Source organism: Branchiostoma lanceolatum, chromosome 15, assembly GCF_035083965.1.
Source record: "Branchiostoma lanceolatum isolate klBraLanc5 chromosome 15, klBraLanc5.hap2, whole genome shotgun sequence".
Lineage (NCBI taxonomy): Eukaryota > Metazoa > Chordata > Leptocardii > Amphioxiformes > Branchiostomatidae > Branchiostoma > Branchiostoma lanceolatum.
Genome location: NC_089736.1, coordinates 3,437,704 through 3,465,609, shown reverse-complemented (window position 1 = coordinate 3,465,609; position 27,906 = coordinate 3,437,704). Strand labels below are relative to the sequence as shown.

Here is a 27,906-nt window from a genome sequence, read left to right as displayed (position 1 = left end):
CGTAACCTACCATTAAGTGTGTTTCACTTTCACCACTTAATAGAAACATAATGTTAGAGTCGGTTGTAAAATTAAGTTGCACGGGTTGATCTGTCATCTTTGCCAGAAGTTTTATCTTTATCATGAAAACCCCCATATAACCCTATTAGAAGCAAATAGGGGGGGGGGGGGCTAGGACGGACAGGCATCCGGTCTGACTAGGAATGACTTAACGTTGGGAGTCCTAGCTCCTGAGTCATATTCTATGCTGCAGGTTGTAAAGAGAAATGATGGTTTTCCTTTAAAAGTCATTCAGGCCATTTCTTCCCTAGACGGCGATCAGTGAGCAACCGTACAGCGACCGAAATTGGATCTGTGTGACCCTTGAGTTCATCAGTGGAATATAATGCAAGATGTACGATTTACAAGTCTATGAAAGTCGTTGAGCAATCTGTCGAATCAGCAGCGCCACTCTGGTGGAAAGTAGGTATTAAAGACATCAACAGCTTGAGGTCCGCTCTTACAAAATTAAGTGCAAGGTACTTGCATCTTTTATCTGGGACTTTGGTGACTTTTTTTCAACATCAAAGGCGGAAGTTATATATGCATGAAGGTTCCATAACTCTTTTACACAAGTTCTATGCACGGTGGGTGCCTGCTTCGCGTTTTATCTGAAAAACTGCCATCTCGACAACAACGCGGATTTGAACTAACGTTTTTATACAGATTAGATCTCTGAGTACGACGCAAGCTACTAAATATGAGATACGATACACTGGAAAATCAGTAAATGATAAAGTAGAATATATAAGGTAAAGGACGAGAAAGAGAAGCTAGGAGTCTAATGCATTATAACCGGTCGAACAGAATAGGGAAAACCATTTATTGTAAATGTTAGATATGGGGTCTTTAGCTAACACTAGCACTTGATTTGGATACTTAATACTTGATTCAGTCCATTAGCTCACATGCATCTGTAAGTATATAGTCTTCCTGAACATAAAACACTTTTGACACACATTACCTAAAAGGTATCACTTTACGACTACATATAGACTGCTTTTCAAATAAGGAAATAAAATAGCTGAGGTAAACGACTCCAGTGCGATATAATCATCTTCTTCAGTAACTACGCACATCCTGTGACTAACGACTGTTGAAAATACATTCATATTAAGACACCTGTAATAAAAGTTAAGTCAACCGAAACTGGTACTGAATTATCGCACCGTCCACCCGCCTGAGTATGGGAGATAGCGATGTATGCTGTACCAAATGATTGCCTGTCATAATCTCCCTACTTTTGCTTCAAATGTGAAATTCAATACTATTTGGCACTCTGCCTGGAACTCAGCATCTAAGGGTTATATCAAGAAGTCGTCGAACGGCGGATGTTGAATAGAGGACGAATTCAATCACAGGTTCTCGCTGCTTCATTGCGCAAGTCGAAGGCGTGGTTTTACGAACCACGGGGCCGTTTTATACCTAAGACTTTGATATCTTGGCTTGATATAAAGTGTAATTGCAGACGAGTATCCGTCTTTGCAGAGGTAAGGTTGTTGTTTTTATGTGAAGGCTCCGTTGCATGTTCTTGCTGAATCTTCAAGGTATTTGCAAAAATGCTCGACTTTTTTCGATTATATATTTTTGTAGCTTCCCGTCACTTGTTTCAGAACGAACCAATGACGTTTTCGTAGACATCAGAAGTGTGTTGAAGGTATCGTGCTCGTTTTGCTTGGTACATGTTTTCGATCAAGTCTCTTACATGTTACTTTGACAGTAGAAGACCACCAGGTTTCAAGTCTTGGTTCTATAGATGAAGGGTTTCGTGGATTTGCGTCGCTATTTCTAGACAGTGCCGGTGAGTATTTCTTAGACATCACAAGAATACTGAAGGTATGATACTTTGGGATGTTTACTGAATTGAATTTTTGTTCGGACGTATTCATGAGCCATACGTCTCTTACTGTAGAAGAATACCTGGTCCAGTTTCAAGCGTTTTGTGGCCGAGCCGGCGACTATTTCTTAGACATCACAAGAAAACATAAAGTATCATACTCGTGCCGAGCGTATTAATAAGTCTTGCATCTCTGGCTGTGGACGACCGCCCAGTCTAGAGCCAGGGTTTTAGGAATATGTGTTTCGTTGCTTTGCGGGGCTTTTTCAAGATCGAACCGGCGACATCACAGGAGAACTGAAAGAATGTTGTACGTGTAACTTGTTACTTGTTCTGATGAAAATGTACATGTACCTTTTTTTCTGTTTGGACATATTCATGAGTCTTACATCTCTGACTGTAGAAGACCGGGAGGCCCAGTCTGAAGCCATGGTTGTATCTTTATAGAATCCAGTCGAGTTAACCATCGTTCGTGTTTTGATGTGTGGATATGTTGACAGATCTAAGTGGTGCTTCACGTCAAGTCGCACCAGGAATCCTTCATGACGTATATGGTTTTTTGTTTTAGGGCCAATTTCTTACTGTTTTAACCGAACGTCTTTAGCAGAGCGATAGAAAACATTTGTTTTGTTGTCACCGAACATTGTAACATATTGGCTGAATTGTTTTAAAGAATGTGTTCCGTGGCTTTACGTGGCTCCTTCTAGATTGAATCGGTGATTATTTCCTCTACATCACAAGGGAACTCTGAGTCTTATATCTCTCCCTGTAGAAGACCACCCGGCCCGGTCTGTAGCCATGGCGAACGATACGCTGAATAAGGAAGACGCCTTCTCGGATTTTCTCCCGACCCCGAACCAGACTGCTAACGTGTCAAACCCTTCAGGAGGGCGCCTGAAGGGAACCATCTACTCCTTATGGCAGGTACGTCTAATACTAACCATAGTAGAATGGAACGACATCAAACACTGTAGTTAAATCCTCTCTAGATGGCCTTAAAGAACACTTGCAGTCAGGTATGCAAGGGTTATGTGTGGCAGGTTGTTCAGTGTTATATAACCAGCTGCTGTCGCGCCGCGTGCCTGCGAAGCTGCTGGTGTGTTATGCCGAAGCTCGGCATGAACTGGAAAGCAAAGATGTGACTTTTTTTATCTCGTACACAAATAGACCTTTACCAGTCCTGCATTTGCTATCTGCGAATATGTAACATAATCAATTTGAATTTAGAGATATAGGATTTGTCTGCGAACGCTAAGTTTGATGTTGCCCTAAGTATCCTTCTGACCTCCTAAGATGTTTTCTAGATAATCATCACCATTTATATTATATGAATGGCTCATACAGTGAACCTTATGTAAGGTCGTATATTCCAGAGGTATTTGATAGCTCAATCTAGAGATAGCCAACATTGCAGAACGTACCACTTACCGTATTGCCCAATTTAGTCTACTTCAGAGGCACTTTGTTCTGCCCCCGGCGTATATCTCATCAATCAAAATTCTACAACAAATTGTTGTTTTCCTTAAATCGTCACAAGGGATTCGTACACTCTTATGTGCTGTACTAATATCGCTCATAAATTGCCAGGTTCCAAAACATCCCGTAAAGCTACCATGACTTGTTGCACAGAAGGTATATCTTAATAGAATCCAGTCGAGTTAACTATCTTGTACGCTTTACTGTGTGGATCATAACATTCTGTAACAGATTGTTCCTTTACTTAAACCGTCACGAAGGATTCATTCATTTTTTTACGTTCAGCGCTCATTTCGCTCATAATTGTCAGGTTCCAAAACAACCCGCAGCGCTACCATGACTTGTTGAACAGAAGGTATATCTTAATAGAATGCAGTAGAGTTAACTATCTTGTACGTTGTATTGTGTGGATCATAACATTCTGTAACAAATTGTTCTTTTCCTTAAACCGTCACGAGGGATTCATACATTTTTACGTTCGGCACTCATATCGCTTATAAATTGTCAGTTGCCAAACCTATCATGACATGGTACGTAGAGGGTATCTTTAAGTTAAAAGCATTCAGTCAAATTCACTGTTTTGATGTGTGCATCATTTTTATTCTACAAATTGTTCTTTACCTTAAACCGTCACGAGGGAGTTTTCGTTCGGCAATCATATCGCTTATAGATTGTCAGTTGCCAAAGCTACCCATAAAGTTATCATGACTCTGTGCGCAGAGGGTATATCTTAATAGAATCCAGTCGAGATTATTGTCCTCTGTGTTTTGATGTGTATATCATACAATTCTATAACAATCTTTTCTTTTCCTTAAAGCTTCACAAGGGATTAGTACATTGTTATGTCTAGCGCTCATTTTGCCTATGAATTGTTGCCAAAACTCTTACCCGTAAAGCTATGATTTGGTGCGCAGAAGGTATATCGTAATAGAATCCAGTCGAGTTTATTGCCCTGTATGTTTTGATGTGTAGATATGGTGACAGGTCTAAGTGGTGCTTGCGTCAAATCGCTTCAGGAATCGGCCATGATGAATATGGCTTTTTGTTTTATGGCCAATTTGTTACCGTTTTGCCCAAACGTCTTCAACATAGCGATAGAGAACATTTGCTTTGCTTTCACAGAGAGTTTAACATCTTCATGAATTGTGGCTTTGAAGTTATTCAGGAGTTTTATTTTCTTTTACTCAGAAGGTGATTCTTGGTCGTAGAAGAATGCAAGTCAAACCTGGTCGGGCAAGTACATGGCACAGCCAACCGCCTCCAGTCACAAGCCACATTAAAACAGCCCTGTCCATTTTTACATAGTAAACCTCACCCTGTCCTGAGCAACCACCTTTCCTCAGCAACCATTTTTCCTCAGTCCCTTGAGCGTTGCTGAACCAATGTTTGACTGTAATAGATCGGTGCCTGTTACAATGTATCGAACCATTTCGACGTGAAACTACAGGAAAGTATTGATCATAAAGTTCTTAGTAATTAGAGCACTCTAACAAGAAGTGACTGGCTAGGATATCCTACCTCAGCCATCGACTGTCTTATTAATACCAGAGTTCTCATCCCACAGGCTAAAATTTCTGCTTGACCTGGCTTGGTGTCATGATAAGGGGTCATGACCTTTCCCACCCTAAGCTAATTAGTCTAAATGTGTTTGTTTTTTACTTTCATCTTCTCTATACAAAGCACAGACAGACATACAGAACTAAAGATGCATTGTTATCAATAATTTCATTCACTGTAATTTACGTTCATCATTTTCGTCTCCATAAAATATCAACTTTACCGCCCCAAATAAGGGGAAAATTGAACAAGTGCACAAAATATCAGTTCTAACGTTAGACGCCATGAGTTGTTATTCACTCCCACTCACCCTGACCACATAGGACACAGCAATACATCACCATAAAGTACCCGAGGGCTCAACAATGAACAGTGGACGACCTGCATAAGTGGCTTACGTTAGGACTCTGTACCTCCTCCAGGCTTTACAGCGATAACGGGAGAGGCGAGGACTGCACTCGCCGATAGCTCACACAATTCCTGCTGCAGGCCTGCCTGTATACAGGAGTCATTCATCGGGGTTTCCACAGGGGTTTGTTGCCCCGCAACGCCTTTGGCAGACCGTAAATACCACAGGTTGTTGAACGGCCAGAGGAAATGGAGGATCAACTTTTCAATGACAGTCGTATCTATAGCATCGTGCAGTTACAGAAAGCAGACTAAAATTTTCCACCGGAGGTTGCGAGTTGAAGTGCAGTGACGAGTGCGCCTTGGGATATCCATTGAATGTGCTGTGCCGACCTAAGAATAAGGGCATGAAATAAAATGGGCAGAACAGTAGAGGTCAAAGTATGAATCATGATAATGGATTGCTGATAAACATCAACGTTGAAAGACTATATACGATATTCATCGGCACAGACATTGATAGGACATGGCAATATGCCAGTGTTAAGCTATGGGATATGACAGCCACAAAACAGTCACTGAATGATTGAGCGAAATGCTCTGCTATACTATGAATCCACTTCATATACTTCCTGGTGAGACGATTGCCTCCATGCTTCACTACCCAGAATGAATAGTACTGCGGGTGGGAACGGAGGGGAATAGTTCATTCGAGGTGACCGCTACCTTAGATGACTCCTTACGAAATCCTTCGTCGTTTTGAAGTGCCTCCACATACATGATAGGTCTTCACAATCTCCTTGCCGGTATATCTGCATCCTTTGAATACAGAAATCAAGGCTTGTGCATGCCGTGTTTTACCCCGCTAGATAAGAATAGTAATGATACGCTTCTGCGACATTTTCTAAACGTTTGTAGTACTAGCACTAAACATATTGTAAAAACGTTTGGGTGGCATTATCATCAATGATTAAAGGTAAACATGTGAGAGGTATGACACGATCAGCAGTACTTTATTTCAGCACAAAAACACGCCATACTCAGCTAGTGTTAGGATGACCGTAAATGGCCTTTCTATGGATAACTGACGTCACAATAATGACGTCAGAAAAGAAGAAGTGATTCCAGTAGTTGGTCAAATGTGTCTGGGAGTCTGCATTAAATCTCTCATCCCCTCACTTATTCCGCCTGGTTCAATACCCCCTTTCTCACACACACACTGACACATACACTTTTCTTGGTGCTGATCACTACACTATCCTCACACAGCCAAATGTAAAGTACCTGTCCTTGGTGCCATCCACACAGGCAAACACATATGTCCTCAGGGCAGAACATTATCCACACAAAGTCAATCATGCCTGTCCTTGATGCTGAACACACACGCATACGCTGCTTTGCCATCAGCTGGGATTGCAAGAGCACATCAGACATGGAGAATGTGTAAAATAGACTAGCTTCATTCATAGCACAAAGTAATAATGTTAATAGAGGTGTTTTGCGCGCCCTTTTCGCACCTTCAGTGAGGTCGTGTTTGCGTAATGGTTATGTTATTTGGCCCAGAACCAGAGGTCCTGGGTTCGAATCTCCTGACATATCACAAATGTTGTGCCCTTGGCACGACTTTCGTCACTCCACCCAGAGAGAGATAAACGTACTAGGTAACTGACTTCAGTTTGAAGGTAAAAGGCAGAAGGAGAGGGATGGTCTCCTTCAATACCGTGCCCTAGACACAGTGGTTAACAAAGACCCATTGCCCCTACTGTCTCAAGAGGACTACCTTTTACATTCCTTCTCTCCTTGCAGACGGAGCAGCTGGTTACGCCGTGGGTGCTGTTTATGTTTATCGTAGTGGGAACAGCCTGGTGCTGAACAGTGACTAACACTATTTGCACACAGTCAAATATACATGTCCTTGGTGCTGAACACCACACACACACACATACACACACACACATACACACACACACAGATCACGTTGATAAGTCCTTTTCTCGTCTCCCAGACAGAGCAGCTGGTGACCCTGTGGGTGCTGTTCGTGTTTATCGTGGTGGGGAACAGCCTGGTGCTGCTCATCATGTGGCTGGAGAGGAACAAGAGGAGCAGGATGAACTTCTTCATACTCAATCTGGCCATAGCGGGTGCGTAACGAGTATGCTTAGGTTTGAAATGGCAAAGACAAACCTGTATATGAAACTGAAAAGTAACTACCTATGTACTTTAAAGTGAAAATGATCTCGAACCGGTTTAGCCAGCTCACTGAATATCTATTATTCAACTGGTCGTGACAGAGAAGACAGATGCTATGTGCAGTATTTACAGGCTCATTGAGAAATTCCCTAAGCTCTTTTCGACAAGTACAATTAACAGTGGACCGTGGTTTAACTTCGACCCTTTCTGCGCATGTCAGGTGAGCAACACAGCCGGGATTCAAACTCCCAACCTCTTGGTCCCGATGCAGGGTCGCTAACCACTGAACTACGCACGCTACTATTTCACAGAGTTTTAAGTACGTAGCATTTTCCATAGCGCAATTGAAGTTAAACCTAACTCAACTTAACGCTTTTGCTTGAAGAACTTTTACACTTTCGATAATTAATTTGCTTTTGCCTTTATCCCACAGATCTAAATGCCGGCCTGTTTAACGTTCTACCCGAGATAGTGCACAGATTCGTCGTCGAGTGGATCGCTGGGAATACTCTGTGCAAGATCGTGAAATATACGCAGGTACGTTTTTAACGGATCTGATACAGCTAATCTCGTTTTGAACTTGAAGGTAGATAAGAAATCCTTTTGGGGGAAATGCTAACGCAGAACACCAGTGCATTTCTTTTTTTGTATGTACTTTTAATGTATTTTTCTATGGGGTGTTTTCAACCATTAACGTGCAATTTTCATTTCATCCGCCAGGCGGTGCTCCTGTATGCCTCAACATATGTTCTGGTTGCTATGAGCATTGACCGCTATGACGCTATTGTACATCCTCTCCAGTTCGTCAGGGGTAAGGATTGAAAGTTTGGCTGACTCTTAGTGCAATTGTACTTCTTAAGCTTTATTCATCTTAATCCTTATAAAAGCTTAAATTGTTTATTTGTGCACTCTTAGGAATTCGGCGTACATTTCTTCTCTTTTTTTTTCAAAATTGCCCAAATGTGTATTTGGTGCAGTAAATTGCAAAGACAGAACAACTTGGACAGAATTAGTGAGAAATTCCGAAAAACTCAAAATATTTTAATGAGCTATGAGCTCTTCGATTTGTTGGTTCTTTCTGTCATCTCCAAACCCGTCCCAAAGCACAAGTCTTAGGTGATGATCGGGATTGCATGGGGCGTGGATTGTCTGCTCTCTCTTCAAGCAGAGATGAGCCATCAAGAAAATTATTGCCTTGATGAGTTTCACTTTTCTTTGCGCTTGGTTGATTTTTCTTGAATTTTTTCATCCCCAAACCCTCCCACAGTACCAGTCAAAGGTGATGATCGGGGTTGCATGGGGCCTGGCGTGCCTGTTCTCTGTGCCCAGCCCCGTGACCTTCGCTGAATTAGCGAGAAATTCACAATAATGAATAAGATAAAAAATTCCAAAGACGCTAGATTTTTTACAGAGGTATAGAATCTTCGTATTTCTGTTTTGTTCTTAGCTCGGTTAATTTTCTTCAATTTTCTATCCGCAATCCCCAGAGCACAAGTCGAAAGTGATGATCGCTGTTGCCTGGTTCCTGGCTTGTCCGTTCTCCGTGCCGAGCCCAGTGATCTCTACTGAATTAGCGAGAAATTCACAATAATGAATAAATCTAGAAATTGACAATGACTGTTGATATTTGATTTCATGATCTTTCTGTTACTGTTTTTTCTTGTGCTCGGTTAATTTTCTTCAATGTTTCTGTCCAAACCCTACCAGAGCACAAGTCTAAAGTGATGATCGGTGTGGCCTGGGGCCTGGCGTGCCTGTTCTCCATTCCGAGCCCTGTGATCTTCGCTGAATGAACGAAAAATTCACAATAATGAATGAAAGTAGAAACTGACAATGACTCTTGATATTTACTTTCATGGTTTTCGTGTAACTGTTTTTTCTGTGCTGTGTTGATTTTCCTCAATATTTCCATACACAATTTCCACCCCCACCCACAGAGCACAAGTCGAAAGTGATGATCGGGGTTTCCTGGGGCCTGGCCTGCCTGTTCTCCGTGCCCAGCCCCGTGATCTTCGCGGTGCGCCGTCAGCCTAACGGGGAGTGGCAGTGCTGGGCGGAATGGCCGGAGGAGTGGTACTGGGTCCCCTACATGACTGTGGTCGCAGCTATCGTGTTCTTCATTCCCCTGGGAATTATATGGTATGCTGCATGTTTATTTCACCACACACGACCGTTTTGAGTATATATTTAAATGCAACAATCCCCACAATACGAAAATAGGTAAATATCTTAACGACTGCTTTCACATTAGGAAAAATACCGAAACTATTGATTAAACCAACTCGATCATAACTGTTACGCTATATCCTATTAGTAATTAGGATGCTATATCAAAATATATACTAGCCCTTATTGTATTGTATTAATAATTAGGATGTTAAGTTTTATTCTATACTTCTTCTTTGTATTATGTTTACGAATTCTTGCCATACTTTGTACCATGTACAATTGTCGTGCAATAATGTTCTTCTTCATAATATAACAGCCTAATTGAATAAATGCAACAAAAGTTAAAACTAAGCACAAATAAAACATTTCGTTACCTATCTTTAATTACCACTTTGGCGCAATAGTGATATCCTCCGCGACTGTACTGCCAAAGGAAACTCTTACTGAAATTGAGTAAAATGCTGTTGTTTCCTGGTTCAGCATCTGCTACGTCGCCATCATCGTCAAGATTTGGAAGAGAGGAAAAGGCATGGCGTATGAGGACCACATCCCCCGCAGCCGGGCGTCAAGCGGTAAGGGGTTTCAACAGAGCTTTTATCTAATCTACAAGTATCGTGTGCAACACAGTAGAATATTAATCAATAACATATACATCATGTACTTAGTAGTCTCCCTTGAGCCTTTGTCTAATACTATATACAAATATAAATACATGGACGATTACTAAATGTCATATAGAAAATATATATAACTCCCAAAACACAAACAAACAAATCAAATAGATAAACCCAAAACAATGCCTTATCTATGGACGGTCTGTCATATCTGATTAGCAACTAGTTTTACCAACTCTTGAACAGTATTTCCTGCAACTCTGGCAAATCTGACCTTTGGGTCCACTTATTTTATATCCATCTACTGACAGTGTACGAGTACAATTGATTGAGGCTACACAAATACTTACCAAACTTAACGTTAACTATCAAATTGATCATTTTCAAGATCAAACATTTTTTATACAGAACAAGACTCTATCTGGCAGCAGACCCACAACCTTGACGTCCGTGATCCCCTGAAGAAGACGAAATGGTCTCCTGACACCCAGCGGCGCTGCAGCTCGAACAGTTTCACCAGCAGAGCTAAGGCCAGGACGATCAAACTCTCTGTCGCCATCATCTTAGGTACATACTTACTTTTGCCTTCCGCCCATCCTTTGGTACCATTTTTGTGGTTTTTTTTCTTCAGGTTTTGCTAAAACGTCCAGTAATTCAGTCAAAGTTTCCTGTGCAGACGAATAGCATACCGTAGGAAGGCTTGCTTTATACTACAACACCAAACATTAATCGCAACCGATTTTTCAAATGAGACTTTGATACTGTATGCACAAAAACACATAAAAACCGAACGCACGATAAGCCAAAAAAGCCCGACTCACATGGCCTGCTGAAGAGGCAAATATATCTGCCTGTCGAAGACATCGTCGTCAGATATCAGAAAGGCTGATGCTAAATGTCAATGTACCTGTATTACAATGTGCATGTTGAGAAACATGTTGAGAGACAAATAACATCCTGTTGAATCGATCCTCTCCCAGCCTTCATCTGTTGCTGGAGCCCGTACTTCCTTTTTGACATGATGGATAACTACAACGCCCTGCCGGACACCCAGGATAAGGAGGACGCCTCTCTCATCATCCAGAACCTGCCGGCCCTGAACAGCGCCATCAACCCCATCATCTACGGATTCTTCAGCACCAAGCTGTACAGAAAGTTACGGTAAGGTCAACTTTCAACTTTGAACTTTATTCGTCATGCAGATTGTCTCATTGCAGGCTAAAAGCCTGAATTGGTTGAGTTGGCGTGTATGCGTGATAGCCTTTTATAATTAGATGTCCGAACATTAGAATTTGACTATTAAAAGTACATGTACATGTATCTTAAATTAGCTTTTTTTTAAACACTTTGAAGCTGTTAAAAGCTCCTTGGTACCTTAACAGCTTAGAATTTTGTGGAGGGACCCCGTGTATTTTTCTCCCTTGAATATTTTACACGTTTTATGACTTTAATGATGATTAGTCTATTCGATATACAAATCAAAGGCTTTGGTTTGGAACACTTTTATCAAAATATGCCTAGCGGAGCATTTGTCTTTTGATCGTTTGTTTGAACGTAAATTTATTATACGTATTGGTGTTCTCCATAGCAAATGTACCTATTCTGTACCTATCATTCAGTCTATTTTCCCTTGAAGTAAAATCGCGATCATCAACTGGATAGCCGTGCACATGTTCCGTCTTCCTGAGCTTGATCATGACGTGCCCAAAAGCTGCCGAAGACTGGACAGTAAGGGCGCACATTTTGAGAGAACGACCCCCATGACCGACGCATCTACAGACGTTTCCTCCGCATTGTCTGTGCGAAAGATCTCGAAGAATTCCGATGGAGGTACTTCAACCTATCTCTGTCCGCGATCTGGAAACGTCTGTCTGAGACCTACTCACAGTCGATCGGCGCGACTTTTACAACTACAAGTACCTGTCATCGATGACGTCACAGCGTCGCCGAACCGCCGCCTTCCTTCCATCACACTCCGCGTTATAACTGAGCAAACCGGGTCTGAACGACGGCAGTCAAATCAGGAAGTCGGCACGCCTCAGAACGTCTTTGATGCCGTGTCGCCGCAAGCTCTACTCCGGCGCTCTCTTTCTGTAGCAGAAATAACGAGCTCAGTTTGATACCTGCGTATAAATCCTTCGATCCTTCAGGACATCCGCTCGCTATAATGTGCAGCAAATGTTGGATCACCCTATTTTATAGACGGATGCTTCAAGTGCAGAGACTCTCAAATGCACAGGAGCTGAGTAGATCAAGATAAACTACAAACGGACCCAGCACCGCGCTTCTATTTTATTTTCTGATTGCTTTGGCGAAATATCAAGACCATGAAACATCTGCACTATCGTCTATAGGCTGCCAGGTTAAAGGGATTCTTACTTCGGTAGCATAGAACGTTATCGTTTAACTAGATGATTGAACGACAGACGGTACCCAGCAGTGCTCTTCTATTTTCTTCCATGATTGCTTTGGTTAAGCATAACGGCCATGAAACGTATGTCCTATCTTCCATACAAAGTTGCGCGCATCTATTCTGTGGCAAACATCATTTGTCCTTGCTGCCCAAACGACAAACTACACAGGACTCGGCGCTTTAATTTTGGTTCCTGATTGCTTGGGCTTATCATAATTAAAGGCTATGAAACTTACTGCCCGTACATGTATATCCAGTCCAGTTCAGTTGTTAGGTTTTATCATGTACAAGAGTTTCTTTTGCTTGGATGTTTAATGGCAGCGGATACACATAACTGCGAATCTACATCCAATTTCTTTCTGGATTCCTTTGGCTATATATTATGACCGTAAAACGTCTGTCCTACCGTCTATAGGCTATCCATTTGTAAGGATTATTTCTGTAACAAGTATCGTAACATCTAGGGATCAGTGCTTCTATGATACGTACTATCTTGTCCTTTCGCATATTTGCTGTCTTTGTAAAGGGATTTGATCTGCAGAAAATTTCGTTTGCCTGCATGTCTAAACAACAAACTCTTCCTAGAGCTGCACTTCTAAGTCTTATTTTCTTATGCTTTGGCTAATCATTACTGCACTGTAAAACGTACTGCCCTGTCAATGGATTTATTCTGCAGCAAATACCATATGCTTGCATGGGCGTCAAATGACAATCTCTATGTAGTGCTCTATTTCATTTCTTGATTCCTTTGGCTACACATTAAGACCATAAAAGTACTAAAACTCTCTGTCTTGTCTCCTATAGGCTGTCTATATGAAGGGATGTGTTCTGTAGAAAATATCGTATGCCTGGTGGTCCAAACGCAAACCTCTACCCAGAATTTTGATTCTCAATTTTATTTCTTGATTCCTTTGGCTAAACATTAAGATTGTAAAACGCATTGTCTTGACGCCTATAGGCTTTCCAATATGTGGAAGGATTTGTTATGTAGAAAATATCGTTTGCCTTGGTGTTCAAATGACAATCTCTACTATAGTACTGCGCTTCTTAGTCTTATTTCCTGATACCTTTGGCTAAACATTAAGACCGTAAAACGTATTGTTTTGACGCCTATGGGCTGTCTATGTGAAATGATTTGTTCTCCAGAAAATGTCGTTTCCCTGGGTGTTCAAACTTCATAATGTACAACGACAGAGGCTTTGCTGCCTCATCCCGATCCCAATACCTCCGCCATGAGAGTTATTTTTTCATCACTTTCTGTGAATCTCGTCGTAAACTGCGGCGGTCTAAAAGCTAAGTGGGTTTTTACGATTTTTGTGCGGTTGAGTTTTGCCCAAAAGAAAACTTTTAACGGACAGATCTGAATTTAAAGTCGGATCCAATTCAACGAAACCGCTTGTTTGTCCATATCGCGACCAATGAAATGTGGCTGAAAAAAGTCACAATAATTGCGGTGTTGATTTCGTCTAGCTAAGATATGTTACAAGATCTCTTATAACACATAAAGGGAGATAATGTTGTAAGAGATGATGAATTCGCAGTAGGATAAAAAGTTTTTGGACCAATGCCAGCTGATTGCCTTCAGGTGAGGGGATGGCATGGTTGCTATGGTTACATATTTTGACTCACACATTAACGGACTGTCTGGAAGTGCTTTGTAAAGAAAGCTGAGTCATGTTTTGGAACTGTTGGCTTCGAGTATCTTACAAGATCTGGCGTTTACGGTAGAATACAGTAAAAACCCTGACTACGCCATAATCAGAAGCATTATCTGTTCAAACGTTGTGGTAACATGTTGGTAATGTAATACACTTGTGTAGTATCGGATATCGCCGAGAAATTCTATGGGTGTAGTGTACGTCGAAGGATTCGGATGTTCTCAATATCAGATATGTTTGACGTCAGCGACATTATCAAGGTGTTTTGTCAGGATCCCTGTTTCAGAGATATGAACTGAATGATATTAATTCTACCTTCGCCGAGAGGGTTATTTCTTGGTGCCGTTTGTCTCTTTGTTTGTGGACATTATAACTCGAGAAGCTGTGAATGGATCTTTATGATATCTAAATGTATGTACTGTTATGTGGCTGTTATGGTATGGCATTGAGCTAAGTTTATTACACTTGCGCTGATTGAGAAAGTTGTATCTTTTATTGGTCACAAAGTCTCCATGTTGTAAATACTGCGTTCCAGCTATTTACTTCATACAGTGACAACATACTCGGTACCGTTCAACTCACATGTTACTTACAAACATCGAGTGCGGGCATTCGTCTAGCTTGTATATATATATATATATTGTGATGAGTTTTGCTATAATAGATGTCTAAAAGAGCATTATACGACCAGCGTACGATTGGACCCAGGAGTTCAAGACATTTATACAGCCTTGTACATTGTATTATTTCTTGATTATATGTACTATTGATTATTCGGTTTGGAATGAGACACTCTCTCAAAAGGACCATGGTACAACTCACAGGTCACTTATAAATGACTGGATTAAATAACATATCGGGTAAGTACCTTACAATGCCTATTAAGTACATTCCAAACAACGGTGGAATTCTGAAAATCCAACCTTTCAAACCTCCATATTCATGTGACTACATGACGCCTTTCTGGCCCGAAAAACATGAAACAATACTTTCTCTACGTTCGATTACATTTGCTAATGCATCGGCCGGGTGGAAAAGCTAACTTGGAACTATTTCGCTAGTTCTTATTCACTCTATTTAATCGATTCTCTTTGGCAACTGAAGTGGTTGACAAGGCTTATTAAGGTTTCGCCCCAAGTAATTCATAGCACGCCTTACATTTTCCAGCTCAGTGGTAAAACAAGGTAGTGTGATGTGTCTAGATATTGATATGATAAGCATCATTAGTCATAATCAGTCACGTTATCAACATCATAGTGTGACAAATTTGAGCAAGGCTAATGTACTTTTAATCAGATACTTAACATTACAAACGTACAGCCACCCACGCAAATAGATTCATAACAAACATGTCATTCTGCCTCTTAAAGGTTTCACATACGGAATACGATTCATTTAATCGATAGTGCCTCTGTCAGATCGTCTGTGTGGATGATGAGATCTGATAATGGTGCTAAACATTAATCATGTCATTCACGCTCAAGTGTCTATTAGTGCGTTTAATAGCCTTTTATGGCTTTAGGGTGCTGCCATATACGTCGTACGTTGTAATCTGGCGCACAACGTTCAGTAAGGCTATGACTAGTAATATAAACCTAACACACCCACGACTTAAACACAAGCATATTTTCAATGCGTAGAGAGTCCTTGCTGTACGGCATTTGTGACGGAGCTAGCTTTGACACAAAGATCCAACTGGTATAGGCTTAAGTTACATTTCTGAAGGTTAGACATCCAGGTTAACAACATTTAAATGCAATGCAATCTCTACAATTGGATAAGATTCGGAAATTACTTCACAGCTCTTCTTCGGAGTCGCTAGAATGAACTTGCAGAAAGAACCAACACTATTTCTAGTTGTTCAAGGGTATCGTCTGGCTGCACTTGAAGGAGCATCCCGTGATATGGATGAGGTGGTGGTCTGTGGCCCGAGCACAGTCTCCTGCAGGGTCGACTGGAAGGTGCGGCGTCTGGGCGGCACTACCCCGCCTGGTCCCTTCTTCTCCAGCTCCTCACAGTTGAAGATTCGTACCGCGACCCAGTCCACCCACTTGATTCTCCTGCAAACCCAGCAGAATTCACAGGTCAGTATCGGCATCTGGAATAACGGCCAGGGTGCTAGAGAAGGTTATAGATACCTATCACACATGATGATATAGTAGCCTTGCTGCAAGTACTCGGCTATATTACAATATTGTGCGCATAATGATAACCAACGTGTTCTACAAAGCCTGATAGTAGTTTTTAACCTTTAGTTTTTAACCATTGAAGTAGCCGTTTGGCACCCAATTATCTATTGGTTACAGAGTTAGGCAGCAGGGAGAAGTTATACAACATGTTGCTTTTTTGTTTACTTCGGTTTTTGACCGACAAGTTTTTATAACTTATATTAACAGTACCACATACAGATAACAACATACCCAATTTTTAATACACCTGGGCGAAGTGAGGAAAGTCGTGTAAAGTGCCTTTCCCAAGGGCACAACATCGGTGGCGTCAGGGGGATTCGAACTCGGGACCTCTTGGTTCTGGGCCAAACACCCTGCCGTTACGCCACACGACCCCACTAATGTTGCTGTGCATACTCTATCAATGATGACTAATGGACTAAAAATTAGGAATAAGTATGATCATGTGTCCATTCACCTGAACTTGCCGCAGTTCTTGGTGCTGAAGAAGCCGTAGATGATGGGGTTGATGGCGCTGTTGAGGGCCGGCAGGTTCTGGATGATGAGGGAGGCGCGCTTTTTAGTCTCGGACTCGGGCAGGTCGCTGAAGTTGGTGATCATGTCAAACACGAAGTACGGGCTCCAGCAGGCGATGAATGCTGCAACAAGCAACGAAATGTTTTTGATTAGAAAAAAGGCATTCAAGACTTACGTCATGTACATACCAACTATCAACCAGTGACTACATGTCTGTAAGCTCATGTCTCATGCCAAAGAGCAGAAGAGCTCTCCCTTCAAATCCGCAGTCATCGCGCATTCACGACAGGTAATTTCAAGTTCCTTGCTTTGTTCTGATAGCCAGATCACATATTTGTCAGAGTGCTAGTGCCAAGCCAAGCTACCTTCCCTCTCACCACAGACATTAAGGACAACATTTCTTCAGCCTCAGTTCTTATATCATCAACAGGTCCTTGGTTTGTGGAGACTGAACGATTTCACTACAATTTAATTCACTCTGATCTCCATGGACCACACGTTTACTGCAATGATACAGTAGGAGAACTGAAAAAAATTACTTAATATTCAATGGTTTAATCATCATGTTAACTTTACCTGTTATGATTGCCAGCGATAACTTGATGGTCTTGATCTTGGCCTTGGGGATGATTCCTTGTGAGCTCGGCTGTCTCATGATCTTCTTTCCTTTCGGTCCTAGTAACAAAACTTGGGCAATTCAGACAAAGATGGCGTGATAAACAAGGGTATGAGAGAGTATCATCATGCAAGTTTTACTGTGATTTCAATGTGGGTAGCTAGTAGTTTTCAGGCTTACAATCATTTTTGATTTAATTGCTCTATTATTCTTAGATTATCATAAGATGATTGACTCAGAGGTATTTTTGCAACACAGCCATTAAGTGTTATTATAATCATTATTTCCATATCAGAATGCCTTTTATTTCAATGACCTTCTGCTTTAATTCAAAACCGTGCTACTTCAAGCAAGCACGAAGACCGAAATCTAAATAGCATGAATCTAAATGGCGTGAATGATTTCATAAATTGTGCATGTCATTTTTATATAATTTATGACACGTCATTAACGTTACCAGCTATATGACCAAAATTCATGACTTTATTGATTAATTTCATGATTGATGTATTTCACCTGAGGAGCTTGACAGAAATTTATTAAACATTCAACTGTCTTGCTCCGGGGGTTATTGGAACACTCATCACTCATAACTCATCAATTTATTTAATCCCACACCATAGGGCAGAGCCAATCGCCGTTTCAATAGACCATGTGCCAGTAAACAGCTTTGTGTTATCACTTCAGCTTATAATCCACTCTCAGTGCTGTGCGTTCAACTACCATACCCAACATTTATGGTAAAATTGATTAACTTCGTAAATGATACAGTACACATGAAGAGTCTGACAGAAATTTAATATTCAGCTATCTTGCGAGAGGAATTATCGGAATATGTAGACATAAGACGTAACTCAAACCAGAGTAGTGCTATAGGTTGGAGAGGACTTGACTGATAGTATGAATGACAACTTAAATTGTATTGGGGATGGAATACATAATGTATACTGTTCATGTATGTAAAGAGATTGGGGATGGAATACATATGTATACTGTTCATGTATGTAAAGAGGTGTAGTAAAGGGGTTTGCATTTATTATGATCAAGGGGTCAGGCAAGCTATTTCAATTTCCCATAATTCGTAAGGAAACCTAATTCATTCCCGTAATTTGAAACATCGAAGCAAGATTTTGCTTAATTCTCTTGATGAGAAACTCCCCTCCCCTAATGATGATGATGATGATAGGTACCTCGCAGACTGCCGACACAGCCTCGCTTCTTGACAGGACTGTCATCAGGGTCGTCAGGGGAGCCTTTGTTGTTAGACTGGGTGAAGGTGCGCGGGGTCATTGGGATGCACTTCTCTGTGAAGGAAGACAGTGTTTAGACAGTTGACAAAAATGGATATAAATGATGCAGTATTAGGTTGAAACCTTACTGAGGAAGTCACAGAACCTTTTTCATTCCTTGACAAAGACTCTGGTGTACAGCCCAAAATTTCGGTAAGTCAAATTTACGGTGTATTGAGAAGCACCCGGTAGTTACTCATGTAGTGCCGTCAAATTTATGTCGACCTACATGTATCCGGCTGCGTATCTTTTTATTAGAATCCAATATCTCATGTGGAGTATGAAAAACAATTTCAATTTTGCTTTGGAATTCAATATCTGAATCAACTTAATCCTTGTACCAAGCGAAATTAAATGCATGACTCTATCGGTCCAGACAGGCAGTAGACAGAAAGTTGACTGCGAATTAAAGTTTTGCTAGATGGATGTAGAGATGACTTCTTTAATTTGTAACTAAATGTAATGAAATAACAGCGTGTTTGAAGGACAGCGTTGCCTACCTCCAATAAACTTTCGCTCCTGGACCAGCTCTTTGCTGCGTCTCCAGATCTTCACCACGATGAAGGCGTAGCAGGTACTGTGGAGATATTAAAAAAAAACATCAAGAAGTGTAATTAAACTATCCATGTTTAGACCATCGTTGCAACTTTGTCCCTGATAGTGCGTCCATTTTGGCTTTGTCCATCCAGTATAACAATTGTTCTCTCTCCAAAAAAAATGCCCAGTTTCCCGAACGCACATTGCATAGCTAAGCCAGCCATTATCAACCTGAAAAACTCTAAGAGCAAAAGACAAATGCAAGATATCCCAGTCATCCGGAATGACCAAACAGTAATGTTAAGTAAACAACTGTTCACAAGCTGAAAAGATGCTTTCTTTGGTTAACGATACATAGAGTCCTTTCTCACAAGGTTATAAACTGGATGCCATCCAAGTACTATCGAGGCTCCTACACTCGCTACGCTGAAACCTAACCAATGCCGAACGTGTTTTTTTTAGGATAGCGAGTGTAGGAGCCCCGGTATTAATTGGACGACACCAAGGCTAACAAGGATTGTGGTCCTGGATTAAGTCACATACTAGCTGCAATGACAACTCCATCTTATCTTTTACCTGATGATGACGAGTGGGATGAAGAAAACCAGGGTGGTGACGATGGTCATGTAGGGTGTCCAGTACCAGTCCTCCGGCCACGTGGCCCAGCACTGCCACTCCCCATTGGCCATCTTAGTCAGGGCGAAGATGACGGGGCTGGGGATGGAGAACAAGGCGGCCAGGCCCCAGGCCACACAGATCATCGCCTTCGACTTACGATCTGTTGGAGACAAACAGATACAATAATATCACACCAGGCTTCAATAGAATTGAAAAGCAGCGTCATCGCACATGAGTTGTTGTTTTCCATTCAGAACCCGTGTTATCAAAAGCGGCAAAGAAGCTTCTGATGACATATACAGTTTTGTAGCATAATATCATTTCGAACACAATTGGGTTACCCAATTTTTTTACTGAGCAGCGCTAGGCATTGTCAAGAAGCAAACATGTGGGTAAGTTCAATTTTCCCGATTGTGTTTTAATACTGCTCCTGAAATAATGTTTAAAAATATGACCTTTCACGCTAAGCTAAATAACCTGAGAGTTTGTTAGGTAATTCTTTTTTTCTCATCTTCTTTATCATGTTACTTAACGAAATCAAGGGGAAAGCATCTCGCATTTGCTACTACAGTAACTCTTAAGACACATTGTCTTATTCATTTTAGACAATTTCTCACACCTAACACACAGCCAAGAATAAAGCGACAAACTCGTCTCATGAGGAGACAGTACAAAGCTTCCTGCTGTGTCACTCCACTCATCAAACTCGGCTCACTAATGCACGGCAGCTTTAAAGACTCCCAGATAACGGTATCGTGATGGGACAGACGTCCCAATCGGAAGCCGAGTGTACACAAAGCCGTTAAAAGTTGTGCGTGCTCTACAACTTTTCCCAATTAGTCTCATTTTCTCTCCTAATTGAACTCTAAGGAAAGAGATAATTGGAAAATGAGCGTGCATCTCTCGGGGAAGCAAATTCAGCTTTTTAGCTAATTGCTGAAGGAACGTTCCTCCAAGTTGGCAGGAACTCTAATTGTTCATTTTGTATTGACAGAAATTTGCCAAACCCTGCAGGTTTCTTGCAAAGGGCATTTATGTCCAATCTAGCACCTAAACTAAAAGACGTGCTCAACCCACGCTAGCCAGATGAAAAACAAACTGATGTAGAGTCAAGTCAAGACGTCCATGTCTTGGGGCATTGAAGTATTTTATTTAAATGTTCATGGGTTGGTGGTAACGCTACTTGATATGCATTTGGCGACCACTGCTTGCTCTCTCACTCATTTACGAAAAAGCTTCTACAGTAAGAGATCCTACCTGAATCTTGAAAATGTAACAGTCCAATATTATGGGTACAGAGATTTTAAAAACACTATCTGTAGTGAATAGATCAAGAGACTCGTACCATTTGAAAAGCACATAAATATAACCGCATGGCATTATCAGTATCAAGGTTTTTTAAGGGTAGCTATTTTTAAGTTCTTATGAGAATGATTTAATAAGAGTTTCTTACCATGATCAAAGAACATCAAAATCAATTTGCAAGTTATTTCATTAAGATGGTGTCCTAATTGAGAAATACTCTTAACATATGCATATGCAAAGTACATAAGTTGAATTTAACAGCCCAATGTTTACATTAGTAACTAAAGGTCTTTATTTCATAGATTCTTTAAGACACTTACCATGTGCAAATCGCATTGGGTGGATGATGGCATCGTAGCGATCCACGCTGAGAGCCACCAGCACGTATGTAGATCCATACAGGACGCCACCCTGAAAACAAACAGTGCACATGTCAGGGTTAAGCCTTCAGTTGTGGAAACATATTACATTGCAGTTTTCAACCCTGCAGGCAGAGAGGATGTGCAAATCACATCACCAGAGGATCACAAGGGATGTTTTCCGTGGAAGTAGATCATACATCCTCGATTTTGTAGTCGAGAAGAAAAAAGGCAAGTTTGATAGCGCATATAGCAAGTTTAAGTGTGGCGTCGTGTGGCGTAACGGCAGGGTGTTAGCCCCAGAACCCAGCGGTTCCGGGTTAGAATCCCCCTGACGCCATCGATGTTGCCAAGATCTGCACATATTCCAAGAACAGTATCTTTTTTAAAAGCAAGTTTCATAGCAAAAATAGCAAATTAAATAACACAAAAAGCGTAATGATAGAATTGAAATTTGCTAGCTTAAAGCAATTTTCTAGACATGTTATTGGTTGCATTATACATTTATATCGCATGCACACTTGTATAAACAGCAATAACAGAACAAAGTGTTAAGCATTAGAAAATCTAGTTCTGTGAAATTTCATCACACACAATACAGCCCTGTCTACCCCTTCTAGTATTGTCAAATAACCTAGTATTGTATAAAGCTAGATGGAAATGTACCTGTATGTATTTTATCAGCTTGCACATGAAGTCTCCAGCAATCCACTCCACCGTGAACCTGTGCACCAGATCAGGCAGCACATTGAACAGTCCTGCTCCTAGATCTGATCAAACCGAAAGTTTTATGATTAAAAAGACAATATGATGTATTATATTGTGATATGTACACTCTGGTAGTTTAGACTATAATTCTGTTTTAGTAATCATTTTTTGCCAACATCTGTGTTCTAGCAGTAAACTAGAAGTCCAATTTGGGCCTGTTTTATTGGGTATACTGTATATTCTATTGTTGATCATTAAAGGTACAGGTAAATATCGTAACGTTTTTTGGTGGCCGGACTTCTCTGAAAGGTCACTTTCTCCATGTTCTTGGTGCTAAACACCATCCACACAACGCAAGCATACATGCCCTTGGTGCTAAACACCATCAACACAACGCATGCATACCTGCCCTTGGTGTTGAACACCATGCACACAATTCTTTGATTCGCCATTGATCATGATCAGATCTAAACATTACATGTTCAGCTTTAAATCATTTGGGCCTGGCATTTACTGTCGACATGTCACATTTGGTTTTGCATTCTTATACCTCTTTTGTGCCTTGGGGAAGACAATAACCAGCCAAACATCATGAAAATCTGTCTAGATCTTGGCTGGTTTCCCATCTTTGTTCCTAAATGCCAACTTTATGTTTACAATGCTTCAGGGGATAAGAATAAAGATGAATATGCTACGTTAAGTTGTGTAACTTTGCAAAAGTATTCTTCATAGTCCTTATCTGACTTAAAGTAACAAATGTTTGTTCTTAACGGTGGTATCACAGATTGCTGAGGTATCAAACGTATATAAGCCAGGATACTGCGGTCGGCTATATTTGGAATATAAAATGCAAATTTATGATTGCGCTTCAGGCAGTTGAGGAGTATCTATAGGAATCATTTTTTGTTATTTCATAATACCTCATTCGAAGATAGAAAATTATCAACTTCTTTAGAATTAATGTTGCGTTTACTGACCTTCTGGGTATTTTGAATTGAGATTGTTTTTATTCATTATACTTAAATGGATTATTTCAGAATGCAGTACATAATCACCATACCCCGAACCCTATCGTATACTGTCCACAAACATTAATCACATTGACATAGATATGTCATTTCAAAAGCATAATAGATATTCTGCGGGTACCTTGCATTTTTAACAGGCTATTTCGCTGCACGTATATGGGTCATCTATTTCTGCTGTGTCTGTATCATGACATTATTCTGATCATTCAACCTTAGTCTCCCAGCTGCATACCTCTCCAACCAATAGGGAACAGGATGCCAAATGTCTAATACAGTGTGGTAAAGGTTAAGCTACTGCCTTTCCGATATTGCCATAAAAGCTTGTTGAAACATTATTGTTCAAAGAAAGCGAGTCGTTGTATTAATCAATAGAATCGTTACTTTTGATACATCACGCTTCCACTGTTAGTGGATATCGACAGGTATTCATCTACGATAGATCATGTACCTTTTAAAGCTGGTAATATGTACCCTTTTTGCTGACTGTCAGATAATGACCATCCTGTTCCAATTCTCGGTCGTTAGAATCATGAATCAAGTGCCTTTTCATTGCTCTGTGACTTTGCAAAACTTGCTGTCATTAGTATAGCGTGTCATGCACAGCATCCGATTTATTGTCAAATCATTTGAGGGATCTAGACTGTTTTCATTTTGACAGTTCTATGGCGTTAAGCGTTGCTGCATGCTTGTTTTGAGTCTGGATACTTTATTGTTGATCATTGAAGGTGCAGAGGTTAAAGATCGGAACATATTTAGACGGTCACTATCTCCCCGCCCCGCCAAACGTACAGGCAAACACACCTGTCCTTGGTGCTGAACATCATCCACATACATGCAAACACAACTGTCCCTGGTGCTTAACACCATCCACACACAAGTAAACACCTGTCCTTGGTGCTAAACACCATCAACACACAGGTAAACAAACCTGTCCTTGGTGCTAAACACCATCCACACACCGGACACACACCAACACAAACAAACGAACACACCAAAATTAAAACCTCTGGTTAACGGTTAAATAGATCAATACCGGCGAGAGCTAGGTTCATGATGAAGAAGTTCATGCGCGTTTTCTTGTGTCGCTCCATCCACATGACCAGCAGCACCAGGCTGTTCCCCACCACGATGAAGGCAAACAGAACCCATAGCGTCACCAGCTGCTCTGTCTAGGAGAAAAGATAAGACATTAAACATACTTGTTTGTTTGTTTGTTTGTTTATATTACATACCCAGCTGCTCAGTCTATAAGAAAACAAGTTTTTTTTTTAAATTTCTTAATGACATACGCCTCAGCCATCACTTCCTGGAGGTAATAATCCTTAAAAATATCATGATGATAAATGCTCATTTGTGTTGGTACATGAAACCAGAACCTATGGCGCCGCCAGAAGGTAATTTTGCAAGTTACTGCTTGGAACTTTTATCATTATGGATGATTGAGATTGACGGATGTGATTTGCTTTGCACGAGATGGATTTCACTGAACAAATATATTTCCTTTTAGTAATAATTTTGTACCTTCCTATTGCTTGGGAACTATTGAAAACTTTTAATTTTGTAAAACAATGTGTGAGATTCATTCATACTACATGGAAGACAAGTTATCAATGACTTGCTAACAAAACTCCCCTCCACAAAGTAGGCAAATAGAACCCACAGTGTCACCTGCTTTTCTGTCTATGAGAAAAAAAATTGAAGATGTCATTCCTCAGTGAAATATTTAGAGATTTTGTGAGGTTTTTAATGCTATAGCCCCAGCCATCACAGATATTTAACTTAGTTATATTCATTTCATTCGCCTTTTCCTTAATCAATCCCATCTACTTTCAAGAAGGGGGTGTTTGTCTGTAATGCTGAAGTACCTGAAAATACTGCTAGGGGGCCCGCAAGTGTCATGTTTCATTTGGACCGCAGTAACTACCCTAGATACCGTCTTTCTTTCAAACTTGGTCAGAGAACAATCTTGATTTTATCTATGATATGTTTGTATCAAAGAAGTTATTGATGACATATGTTGGGAAATTGGATTTGGATATGTTTCTTTATTGTTAAGGACTTGCAAAACAAATTTGATTTCCAGATTTGGACTCCAGTTATCGCTTGCGCACACGCGTTGGTGTTAAACTGATATCTCTCTGATTCAGGTGATAAAGCCAATACAATATGGTCATTACTCAGCCCCAGTGCATTGGTTATCGCCATTCATCTCGCTTTATTGTTCGATGGAGTGTACCATATATCACACCTTAAGATTAATGGAGATGGGAGAGGTGCTTTTTGATGTACATAGATCGATTTGCCATTGCCGTTCAATCACAATCTTAACTAGACTTTTCGATTAGTAAAAACTATCTTGCATTCTTACCTTGGTGAGAAAAACTTTATTCACTGTCCTGTCATAAGTTTACAGTTTTAGTACCAGATTCTTTGCTTTTAGCTATACAATGAAATGATAGAGCTGCTACCATAAAAACATTGTCCATACAAGAGAAAAGGGGCTGCCAAATGCCAATCTTGCCAAGTACAATTTGAATTCATTCGAAATTAATTCTTGTCACAATACATTAAGAATATAGGGCACAGACAAATAAATTTCAATATAAATTCAGACTATTAGAGACAGAAATTTGACACAATGCGTCTGCGTACCATATAAACATTCACCATACATTTGGACTAAATGCTCTCTTAATTCCAATTGTGAACCAACCTTTTCCTGCGATATAAAGCAAACATATGAATTACCTGGTGGGTTGAGTAAATGGTTCCCTCCTTTGGCTCGTCAGTGCCTGTATTGTTAGTGCTGTTGAAGAGAATGTCGGTCACATTTTGAATGGAAACATTTAGCGAAGGCAGAGATCCTGACTTGTCCGTACGATCCCCGAGCGTAGAGCCGTTCACACTTCCCTTCATCTTCGGTGGAAGCCCTGCGGCTTCAGCCTAGGAAGTAGCGTTTCGCTCCCAAAACCCTGAAGAGAAGAAACGTCGAATTACCCCAAACGTATCATACTGAGCACAGCCAATTTGTGAGATGGCACTTTAAAGCATTACATATAGAGCAAACCATCGAAGAGCAATTTGTCCAATCTTGCGCCTTGCACGCTGGCAGGTAATTGTAGCCCATCAGCTCTGGGCGTCACTACAAATGAGCACCAATGGGAGCGAGTTATCTATGAACAGAGCAAGGTTTAACTACAGCGTAGCTTTTTATACAGCAATAACCATGAAATAGACAGTTGGTTTTCCACTCCTAGGATAATTTTTGAGTTGAGTTGATGCCACAATCCAATTTAAATGTGTTGTCTGTAATGATATAACTTCAAACTTGAGGCTAAGTGTAAATGCCCTAGATATTGTCACGGTGTCGATAGCAATGATTTCCTTGATCCGACACACAAAATGCTAGTACACTGTCTTGGCAATTTAGTCATAGGAGTACTAGTATCAAATTTGCAGTAGCCTCACGCAACTCTGTCCCATACACGTTTCCACCTATTTTATAGTCACCTGCGCCAGAATGTGAGCTTCACAGGTATTGTGTCCTGAAGGTATATCTTATCTCAACACCACAGTCCCTGGTGAGGGATCAAGCAGACAGTGGCCATAAAATGGTGCCTTTAATGTGTGTCTAGAGGACAAAATGTACTCAAAGTACATCGACCTACCGACAGGCTCATCGGAGGGTAACATGAAACTACCATTATAGCATTACCACCAATGCAACTACCAATACAACAGTTCCGATGCAACTTAACCAATAAAACAGGTCCAATGCAACAGTTACCAAATGAATTGAACTCTGTAGATGAACTACCGAAATAATGATTATTGAACACAACTACCAATACAACAGCTCCAATACAACAGTTACCAAATGAATCGGATACTGTAGTTGAACCGCCAAATGATTATTGAATACAACTACCAATACAGCTACCAAATGTAACTACTAAAATTGATACAACTACCAATACAACTACTGGTTTCGATATGAAAGATAAAAATGACTTATTGGTAAGAAAAGGGATGCATGTAATCGTGTTTACTGATAAGATTATTGGATTTGGTTTGAGAGGCAATGTAATCTTGGACGGGATACACACCTAAGGAGATGTTATATCACGGACTCGACTGTGGGACTTTAAGATCATTAACCTTGACAGTTTGATCTGAAGGACAAGATAACTGTTGATCGAGAAGGTGGCGTGATGATAAGGATGACACAAACGTTTTCAGAAATAAGTCATTTCCTTTCCCAAGGACACGGGAGCCGTTAAGATCATCACTCCGGAAGTATGTACACACTTACAATTTATACTGGTAATACCGGCGGCGTGATGACAAGGATGACACGAACATCTTCAGAAATAAGTCATTTCCCAAGGACACGGGAGCCGTTAAGATCATCACTCCGGAAGTATGTACACACTTACAATC

The 27,906-nt window shown here is 40.7% G+C and overlaps 2 protein-coding genes across 3 annotated transcripts; one reads left to right on the top strand and one right to left on the bottom strand.

Annotated features, from left to right (window-relative positions):
* Positions 1 to 2,656: 2,656 nt before the first annotated feature.
* On the top strand, positions 2,657 to 13,233 carry LOC136449284 (neuropeptide S receptor-like). The gene is made up of 9 exons (XM_066449257.1): positions 2,657 to 2,800; positions 7,263 to 7,398; positions 7,881 to 7,984; positions 8,168 to 8,258; positions 9,385 to 9,586; positions 10,097 to 10,188; positions 10,639 to 10,797; positions 11,211 to 11,391; positions 11,867 to 13,233. The coding sequence occupies exons 1-9, from the start codon at positions 2,675 to 2,677 to the stop codon at positions 12,348 to 12,350; spliced, it is 1,575 nt and encodes a 524-aa protein (XP_066305354.1). The 5' UTR covers positions 2,657 to 2,674; the 3' UTR covers positions 12,351 to 13,233.
* A 2,135-nt stretch (positions 13,234 to 15,368) lies between these two features.
* LOC136420848 (neuropeptide S receptor-like) lies at positions 15,369 to 26,432 on the bottom strand. 2 transcript variants are annotated; one of them, XM_066407961.1, is made up of 10 exons: positions 26,215 to 26,432; positions 24,500 to 24,635; positions 22,397 to 22,500; positions 21,692 to 21,782; positions 20,025 to 20,226; positions 19,412 to 19,488; positions 18,813 to 18,926; positions 17,583 to 17,693; positions 16,948 to 17,128; positions 15,369 to 16,361 (listed from the first exon to the last, which is right to left on the bottom strand). In XM_066407961.1, the coding sequence occupies exons 1-10, from the start codon at positions 26,380 to 26,382 to the stop codon at positions 16,163 to 16,165; spliced, it is 1,383 nt and encodes a 460-aa protein (XP_066264058.1). In that variant the 5' UTR covers positions 26,383 to 26,432; the 3' UTR covers positions 15,369 to 16,162. The 2 variants fall into 2 exon arrangements, with proteins under 2 accessions (XP_066264058.1, XP_066264059.1); XM_066407962.1 differs by having other exon boundaries at positions 17,583 to 17,681.
* Between the last annotated feature and the right edge of the window lie 1,474 nt (positions 26,433 to 27,906).

Coding starts and splice junctions, on each gene's coding strand:
- LOC136449284 (XM_066449257.1), top strand. CDS start 2,675: ATGGCGAACGATACGCTGAATAAGGAAGACGCCTTCTCGGATTTTCTC. Junction 8,259..9,384: donor TCCTCTCCAGTTCGTCAGGG/GTAAGGATTGAA, acceptor CCCCACCCACAG/AGCACAAGTCGAAAGTGATG. Junction 10,189..10,638: donor CCGCAGCCGGGCGTCAAGCG/GTAAGGGGTTTC, acceptor TTTTTTATACAG/AACAAGACTCTATCTGGCAG.
- LOC136420848 (XM_066407961.1), bottom strand. CDS start 26,382: ATGAAGGGAAGTGTGAACGGCTCTACGCTCGGGGATCGTACGGACAAG. Junction 20,227..21,691: donor CCCAATGCGATTTGCACATG/GTAAGTGTCTTA, acceptor TGTCTCCAACAG/ATCGTAAGTCGAAGGCGATG. Junction 17,694..18,812: donor CTGTGTCGGCAGTCTGCGAG/GTACCTATCATC, acceptor GAATTGCCCAAG/TTTTGTTACTAGGACCGAAA.